The 9,063-nt window shown below is 59.5% G+C and overlaps 1 protein-coding gene across 1 annotated transcript; it reads left to right on the forward strand.

The window, feature by feature from the left end:
• Positions 1-499: 499 nt before the first annotated feature.
• MTHFD2 (methylenetetrahydrofolate dehydrogenase (NADP+ dependent) 2, methenyltetrahydrofolate cyclohydrolase) lies at positions 500-9,063 on the forward strand. The gene is made up of 8 exons (XM_041471186.1): positions 500-967; positions 2,316-2,500; positions 3,229-3,351; positions 4,385-4,537; positions 5,108-5,215; positions 6,369-6,461; positions 7,021-7,146; positions 7,780-9,063. Exons 1-8 carry the CDS (start codon positions 684-686, stop codon positions 7,917-7,919), a joined length of 1,212 nt encoding a protein of 403 aa, XP_041327120.1. The 5' UTR covers positions 500-683; the 3' UTR covers positions 7,920-9,063.

Raw genomic sequence — 9,063 nt, forward strand, 5'->3', positions numbered from 1 at the left:
TCCCTCTCTCTCTCACTCACTCACTCACTCACTCACTCCCTCCCTCCCTCCCTCTCTCCCTCCCTCCCTCTCCCTCCCTGGACCGGCGCTGGGCGCCACGCGCGGGCACAGCCTTTTATACTCCAGGCAAGCCACGCCCTCTCCCCAACAGCCAATGGGAGTTCCGTGACGTAATAGAGGAGGGACTGAGCGTCGCGGCCTTTTGTGATGTCACAATAAAGGGGTGGGGACAGAACGAGAGAGCGATCTGATTGGTCGGTGCGGGGCGGGGGTGGGGCCACGGTTAAAGCGGGATTTTGGGAGAATTTCCCGGTGTTCCCGGTGTGTCCCCAGCTCTCCTGGAGCCCCTTCCGGGCCGGAATGTGCTGGACGCTCTCCCTGGGGATCTCCTTGGATCCTTCCCTTCTCCAGGGGAACATTCCCAGCTCTCCCTGGAATTTCCCTTCTCCGGGGGAACATTCCCAGCTCTCCCAGCCCGGCTCCAGAGCAGCTCCCGGCGCTCCAGGTGGGGTCTCACCTGAGCGGGGCCGAGGGCAGAGCCCCCCGAGCTGCTGCCCACGGCTGGGGCCGGGCCCAGGGGTCCCTCCAGCCTCTCGCCCACCCACCCTCACCGCGCCCACTGCCGGGCTGCGGAGGTGACGCTAATTATACCAAAAATAACCAATCCCTCGGTGTTTTTGTTCATGTTCGCTCCGGGCCCGACGTTCCAGCCCGGCCCCAGCGGCTCTCCCGCCGCCGAAGGTGAAAGCCTCAATCAATCATTTTTGGGGCTGAACCCCATTGGCTACGGCCGGGGAGGCGGGGCTTATCAGCTATATAGGGGGCGGCAAGCGGCGTTCCCCTCAGTGCTGTTCCCGCCACTTGTCACGTTCGGTTATGTCATGGCCTCCGCGCTCCGGCCCCTCCGCTCCCTCAGCCGCGCCGCGCTGGAGCCCCGCGCCCGCCGCCTGCACCTCAGCGCCGCCCGGTACGGCCGGGACACCGGGGGATGTGCGGGGATGCTCGGGAGGGAGGTGGGAGCAGCGCCCGCCGCGCTCCGCCCGGGCCCGGAGGGTTGTGAGGTGGGCGGCCCGGCCCGGTTCGGTTCGGGCGGTCCCCGGGCCGGGGTCGCGGCCCGTTTGGCCCCGGTGGTTCTGAGGGCGGCGGGCCGGCCCCCAGCGGCCGCGGCGGGAGCTGCAGGCTGATGAAATCCCGCGGCCGCCTTGCGTGGGAGTGCGGGGCTGCCCCGGCACGGGCGGGAGGGAGGGAGCCAGCCCGGGCTGAGGGGACAGAGACCGCCCGGGCTGAGGGGAGCGGAGACCGCCTCACAGCGGGGCTGCCACGGCGTGAGGGGAGATGGAAATGCTCCTGGGCAGCCCCTGCGGTGAGGGGGATGGAGACACCCCCATCATCCCCAGAATGAGAGGGACAGAGACCGCCCCACAGCGGGGCTGCCACGGCGGGAGGGGAGCGGAGCCAGCCCGGGCTGAGGGGACAGAGACCCTCCGGTCATTCCCCAGAATAACAGGAACAGAGACCCCCTGGGCGCTGGGGTGAGAGGGACAGAGACCCCCTGAGTGAGAAAGGAGACCATCAGCCCCTCTTCTTGGTTATTCCTTGGCGTGAGGGGGACAGAGAGCCCAGAGCATTCCCTGGGGTGACAGGGACAGAGACCCCCAAGCATCTCACCCTGCTCCAAACAATATTTGGCCAACATTCCCAGCGTTGCACAGGGCAGGATGTTGGGGTGTAATCATTGATCCTGGTGGGTCCCTTCCAGCTCAGGATATTCTGATCCTGCCCCGTTTGGTCCCAGCTTTGATGCTGGAAACGTGACCGAGCACAGAGGTGCCAAAGGCCCCGACAAAGCACAAGGGATGGAGCCTTTTGCCCCTGGTTCCCTGCTCCATCCTGCCCTGGCTGTGCTCACCCTTTTATCACCAGGTTCCCTGCTCCATCCTGCCCGGGCTGTGCTCACCCTTTCCCCTTTTGCCCCTGGTTCCCTGCTCCATCCTGCCCTGGCTGTGCTCACCCTTTCCCCTTTTGCCCCTGGTTCCCTGCTCCATCCTGCCCGGGCTGTGCTCACCCTTTCCCCTTTTGCCCCTGGTTCCCTGCTCCATCCTGCCCTGGCTGTGCTCACCCTTTCCCCTTTTACCTCTGGTTTCCTGCTCCATCCTGCCCGGGCTGTGCTCACCCTTTCCCCTTTTGCCCCTGGTTTCCTGCTCCATCCTGCCCGGGCTGTGCTCACCCTTTCCCCTTTTGCCCCTGGTTTCCTGCTCCGCCCTGGCTGGCAGCGCAGGGCCCGGGGCTGTGCTGACCCTTTCTTTCCCCCGCAGGGAGGACGCCGTGGTGATCTCGGGGAGGAAGCTGGCGCGGCAGATCCGGCAGGAAGCGCGGCACGAGGTGCAGCAGTGGGTGGCTGCCGGCAACAGGAGGCCCCACCTGAGCGTGGTGCTGGTGGGGGAGAACCCGGCCAGCCACTCCTACGTCCTCAACAAAACCAAAGCAGCGGCTGATGTGGGTGAGTGGGAGGGTTTTGTTCTCTAAAAACGCAGTTTGGTTGGGAGCCCTCGATGTTGGAAGCTTTTTTTGGGGTGCACCCACCTGTTGGTTTTTTGGCTTCACCCGGAATTTGGGTTCTTGTGGCTGCCCAGTTGTCCTGGGGTGTGGTTAGGTGTGATCACTTGGATCCTTCAGGGCAGGATTGGGGTTTTTCAGCTTTCCCAGAGCCGTGAAAAGCACAGGAGGGGATTTTTGGCCTCCTTTTCCCATCTGCCTGGGGCAGATCCTGGTCAGCAGCCTCGCTGCTCTCTGACTCCTTCCCATCCTGCAGTCCAAGGTCCTGCTTGGGGTCAGGGGCAATAAATGGTGTCACTTAACCTGGTTCTGAACAGCTGAAGCTGCTTTTGGAGCTGGGATTTTGAGGCAAATATCCCTTTTTTACTGTGTCCAGAGGCCTCTCAGGCCATGTGGTTTTATTTTCATGGCAGCAGCCTTTGCTTGTGTTTCTCCCTGCTCTGGCAGAGTCTCAAACCCCCTTTCCCAGGCCACCAGCCCCATAAAGTCATCCTCAACAATAAATCCCAAGGCTTGTGAAGGATCCTCCAGCCTGGGAGCCACACAAACCCTTCCATCCTCGGTGTGCACCTCCTAGATTTAGCCAGGCAGCAAAACAGGGCAGAAAATGCACAAAATCTGTGAAAATCACTCTTTTGTGCCTTACTGACACCGTGGATTTGGCAATTCCAGGGATCAGCAGCGAGACCATCCTGAGGCCAGCCTCCATCAGCGAGGAGGAGCTGCTGGAGCTGATTGCCAAGCTCAACAGTGACACGGCCGTGGACGGGCTCCTGGTGCAGCTTCCCCTGCCTGGTGAGCAGCTCAGTTCCCTCCTGCATTCCCAGAAAGCTTCCAAGGGGGAGGCACAGGGGGGACCCTGCCCTGATCCTCCCCCTCAGCAGCAGCTGCCCTCAGGGTTCAGTCCTTGGCAGCTATTCCTGTGTGGGAGTGTCAGCTTCCCCAGCTGGGTGTGCGCGGCCTTGGGCTGCCTGAGAATGCTCCCCGTGTGAGCAGGGCTCACTGCAGAGTGCTCCCAGTGCTGGAGCTGCCAGCCTGCAGCTGGGAGTGTGGGGAGTCAGGGACCACGCTCTGCAGGGGTGAGCTCGGGCTCAGGGTCAGAGCTGCAGCTCAGGGTCACAGCTGCAGTTTGGGGCTGCAACTCCTGCTCAGGGCTCAGGGTCAGAGCTGCGGTTTGGGGCTGCAACTCCTGCTCAGGGTCAGAGCTGCAGTTTGGGGCTGCAATTCCAACTCAAGGTTCAAGGTCACAGCTGCAGTTTGGGGCTGCAATTCCAGCTCGGAGATTGGGATCATAATCCCAGCTCAGGGTTGCAATTGCAGCTCAGGACCTGGAGTCAGATCTCCAGCTTGGGGGGTTTGGGGCTGCAATTCCTGCTCAGGATCAGAGCTGCAGTTTGGGGCTGCAATTCCTGCTCAGGGTCACAGCTGCGGTTTGGGGCTGCAATTCCTGCTCAGGATCAGAGCTGCAGTTTGGGGCTGCAATTCCTGCTCAGGGTCACAGCTGCGGTTTGGGGCTGCAATTCCTGCTCAGGATCAGAGCTGCAGTTTGGGGCTGCAATTCCTGCTCAGGGTCACAGCTGCAGTTTGGGGCTGCAATTCCAGCTCGGAGATTGGGATCATAATCCCAGCTCAGGGTTGCAATTGCAGCTCAGGACCTGGAGTCAGATCTCCAGCTTGGGGTCACAATTCCAGCTCAGGGCTTGGGGTCACAGCTCCAGTTTGGGGTCAGAGCTCCATGCCAGGGCTCGGGGTCACAGTCCCAGCTGGCAGCACAGCTGGCAGCACAGCTGGCAGCACAGCCCAGCCCCTGAGCCCCTGCCCTCTGCAGAGCACATCGACGAGCGCCGCGTCTGCAACGCCGTGAGCCCGCACAAGGACGTGGACGGCTTCCACGTGCTCAACGTGGGCAGGATGTGCCTGGACCAGGACTCCATGCTGCCTGCCACGCCCTGGGGCGTCTGGGAGATCATCCAGAGGACAGGTGAGAGCTCCTGCTGCTGCAGCTTTTGGGGATTCTGGGAATTCCAGCTCAGGACACCAGGGACAGCATGGCCAGGGAGGGATTGTCCTGTCCTGGGAGGGACATCAAGGACAGCAGGGCCAGGAGGGATTGTCCTGTCCTGGGAGGGACATCAAGGACAGCAGGGCCAGGAGGGATTGTCCTGTCTTGGAGATATCCAGGCCAGGGAGGGATTTTCCTGCTTCCTGGGGTGGCCTGAGCTCAAAACTCATCCAGTTTTGGGGTGTCTGTGCAGGCCACCCAGGGATGCCCAGGGTGGGATTTTGGGGTGTCTGTGCAGAGTTCCCACGGTGGGATTTTGGGGTGCCTGTGCAGGGCTCCCAGGGTGGGATTTTGGGGTGTCTGTGCAGGGCTCCCAGGGTGGGATTTTGGGGTGTCTGTGCAGGGCTCCCAGGGTGGGATTTTGGGTGCCTCTGCGGGGCTCCCAGGGTGGGATTTTGGGTGCCTCTGCGGGGCTCCCGGGGGGCTCAGCCGTCCCTGGGGTCCCTCCCGGCCCGGGGCAGCGTGTCAGGGTGCGCTCTGTCCCCGCAGGGATCCCGACGCTGGGCAGGAACGTGGTGGTGGCGGGCAGGTCCAAGAACGTGGGCATGCCCATCGCCATGCTGCTGCACACCGACGGCAGCCACGAGCGCCCCGGAGGTAGGACGGGGCACCGGGGGCTCACAACCCTCCCCTGAACCTCCTAAAGCAGCTCCCTGGGGGAAATAATCCCCAGCACAAGATTTCAATCCACAAGATTCCAGTTTGGAATCCACAAGATTTCAGTTTGGAATCCCTGACTTGTTCAGCTTGGAAAGGTGTGCAAGGTGATGAAACTCAGCCATGGGCACCACAGCCTCCAGTGCCACGTCCACACTGTTCTGGGCACTTCCAGGCCTGGGGCCTCTCCCTGGGCAGCCTCTTCCAATGTTTTACAACCTTTCCATGATGGATTTTTTCCCAATATCCAGCCCTAAACCTCCCCTGGCACAGCTTGAGGCTGTTTTATCTCATCCTCTCCCTGTTTCTATTTTACAACTTTTCCATGATGGATTTTTTTTCCCAATATCCAACCCTAAACTTCTCCTCCAAACTTTGAGGCTGTTTTTTCTCCTGGGAGCAGAGCCTGACCCTGCCTTGGCTGTCCCCTCCTGTCCCCACAGAGTTGTGGAGAGGCAGAAGGTCCTCCCTGAACCTCCTTCAGCAGCTCCTTGTCCTGTTCCACCCCAAATCCCTGCCTGTCCCTCGAGGCTGCTCCTGGGGTTCAGCAGCAGGCCCTGATGTTCCTGAGCAGCACCTTGGAGGTGAAGAAGCAGAGGACTGGCTGGCTTTGGGTTTGGATGCTGTGATTTTGGGTGCTGGGTGTGAATTCCTGGCCTGTAGGAATGTGCCTCTTGTTGATGGAGTGACCAAATTATTTTTTGTCTGCTTGAAAAGGCAAAAAGCCCAGAAGTTTCTCTCCCAGTTTGGTACAAAGACACCTCACAGGACCCTTAGGACTTCACCCCAGACCTGGGGCTGCCAAGTGGACAGAGGCCAAGAGGTCTGGTCTAGGAAATTCACTAGAAAAGGAAGTGAACAAAGGAAATAATCCCTTTGGTGGGGTGTTCTAGCAGGAACAAGAACCTCTTGCCCTTAGCTTGGCCTTTCTCTGTGAGAACTTCGTTATTTTGTCTTTTACTAAAACTTTTCTGTTTCCAGCACTGCCTCAGAACCCATCCTGCTCACTTGATGCCATTCAGGGTAGCTGAGCTGTCAGGTGTGATGGCTCCTCTCAGAGCTCAGTCACACCTGGTGTCCCTTGTCCCCGCAGGTGACGCCACGGTGACGATCTCGCACCGCTACACGCCCAAGGAGCAGCTGAAGCAGCACACCATCCGTGCTGACATCGTGGTGGCAGCTGCAGGTCAGGGGCTCACAGGCCTGGGGGTGCTCCTGCTGGGAATCCTGCCCGGGGGGCTCCTGGGGCTGGGGGCTCCTGGGGCTGAGGCAAAAAGCTGCCTCAGGTTTGGGGGTGCTGCCTTTGGAATGGGGAGCAGCACCTGGCAGGGGCACCTGGGGAGTCGTGGGGTGGGGTGGGAGGGAACCCAGCAGGACTGTGGATGCAGCCCCTGGGAGCTGCACAGCACCCCAAAATCCCCCCTGGGATCTGCACAGCACCCCAAAATCCCACCCGGGGATCTGGGGATAGGTTTGCCTGGTTTAAGTTGGAAATAACCCTTAAAATTCCTGAATCCAATAATTTTGGGGAGGCAGGACATCCCAGACGGGTTGGAAGATGCTGGGAGTTTGGGATCAGGGGGTAGATTTGCATTTCTTAGGATGGCTTCGATTGTGAAATTAACCCTTAAAATTCCTGAATCCAATAATTCTGGGAAGGCAGGGAATGCCAGGCGGGTTGGAAGACGCTGGGGGTTGGGATCAGGGGGATGGGGATCCCCCGAGGCTGAGCCCGTGCTTTCCAGGCATCCCCAACCTGATCACGGCCGACATGATCAAGGAGGGCGCGGCGGTGATCGACGTGGGCATCACCCGCGTGCAGGACCCCGTCACGGCCCGGCCCAGGCTCGTGGGGGACGTGGACTTTGAAGGTGAGGACAGGCTCAGGAGCGGCTCTTTAGGCTCAGGAGCAGCTCTTTAGGCTCAGGAGCAGCTTTTGTGGGCGCTGAGGAGGGGCCAAAGCCGGGTTTGTGTCCCGGGATGTTCCGTGGGGACGCTCCAGAGGAGCCTCCTGAGCCTCAGCAGTTGAGTCTCTGCCTCTGCTCCAACCCCAGGCTTGGATCTGGCATTTCTGTGCTAAAACTCAGCTTTTAGGCCTGGCTTTTGGTGCTTTTAGGCCCTGGTGCTTTCTGGCCCAGCTTTTCAGTGCTTTTGAGCCTGTTTTTTTGGCGCTTGCAGATCTTTGTACTTTTAGGCCTGGCTTGGCGCTTTTGGGCCCAGCTTTTTGTGCATTTAGGTCTCATTGCTTGTGCTTTTAGGCCCAGCTTTTTGGTACTTTATGGCCTGGCTTTTGGTGTTTTCAGAGCTTTGTGTTTTTAGGCCTGGCTTGGCGCTTTTAGTCTTGGCTTGGCGCTTTTCCCCACCTTGGCCTCCACACCCAGGCTGGGCCTTCCCAGCAGGGAAAAACCACCTGGCCCCGTTCCTAAAGCCTTAATCTCGACAGAACCTGCATGGCTTTAGGCCGGGGAGCCCGGCCCAGCCCTTAAGCCGAGCTTTTCCCCCAGGGGTGCGGAAGAAGGCGAGTTACATCACGCCGGTGCCCGGCGGCGTGGGGCCCATGACCGTGGCCATGCTGATGAAGAACACCATCATCGCTGCCAAGAAACTGCTGAAAGCCCAGCAGCTCGAGGCTCTGCCTGCCTGAACAGAGCCGGGCTTAGCGAGGGGCCCCCAGAGCCGGGCTTAGCGAGGGGCCCCCAGAGCCGGGCTTAGCGAGGGGGGTTTAACGAGGGGCCCCTCTCAGCACCGTCATCGCTGCCAACAGCTGCTGAAACCCCGCGAGCTTGAGGCTCTGCCTGCCTAAACAGGACCCTCTGTGCTGGGCTTAACAAGGAGCCCATCAGAGCTGGGTTTAATGAGGGCCCCTCGCAGCCAGGCCTAGCAAGGGGCCCCTCAGAGCCCGGCTTAATGGGGGCCCTTGGAGCTGGCCTTAACGAGGGGTCCTTCAGAGCCAGGCCTAAGCAGGCCCCTCAGAGCCAGGCCTAAGCAGGCCCCTCAGAGCCAGGCCTAAGCACGCCATTCCAGACCGAGTCCCGACAGGCCGGCAGGAAATGCAATATTTGTTATTTATTGTCTTGCACGAGGGGCTTTTCCCCCTGGGGTCACAGGTATTTATTGGCTGAGCTGGGATTACCCAAACTCCTGCTTTGTCTTTGAGCTGGGATTACCCACACTCAGCTTGTGTTTGAGCTGGGATTACCCACACTCCTGCTTTGTTTATGAACTAGGATTATCCAGACTCAGTTTTGTGTTTGAGCTGGGATTATCCACACTCCTGCTTTGTGTTTGAGCTGGGATTACCTAGACTCAGCTCTGTGTTTGAGCTGGGATTGCCCAGACTCAGCTCTGTGTTTGAGCTGGGATTGCCCAGACTCAGCTTTGTGTTTGAGCTGGGATTACCTGCCCTGCTCCCTCAGGAGCTGTTGGGATCCTGGCTGGATCTGTAGTTTAAACTCTTCTTTAGAGGAATTACTTGAACAAAAATATTACAACTAAAGCCATACTTTAGTCCTGGGCTGGTGTAGCCTGTTCTAGAGAGCAGCTAGGCTGGGCTTTTCTTTTTGGACTGGTGGTGAATTTTTAAACCTGTTCTAGAGTGCAGCTAGGCTGGGCTTTTCTTTTTGGACTGGTGGTGAATTTTTAAACCTGTTCTAGAGTGCAGCTAGGCTGGGCTTTTCCTGCTTTTGGGCTGGTGGTGAGTTTTTGAAGGCCTGTTCTGTGCCCAAAGAGCAGCCGGGCTGGGGGAGCAGCACAGGCTGGCAAAATAAAGTGTGAGAAGACCAAAAAAA

The sequence above is a fragment of the Pyrgilauda ruficollis genome, unplaced genomic scaffold (assembly GCF_017590135.1).
Source record: "Pyrgilauda ruficollis isolate IOZ18807 unplaced genomic scaffold, ASM1759013v1 scaffold258, whole genome shotgun sequence".
Classification (NCBI taxonomy): domain Eukaryota; kingdom Metazoa; phylum Chordata; class Aves; order Passeriformes; family Passeridae; genus Pyrgilauda; species Pyrgilauda ruficollis.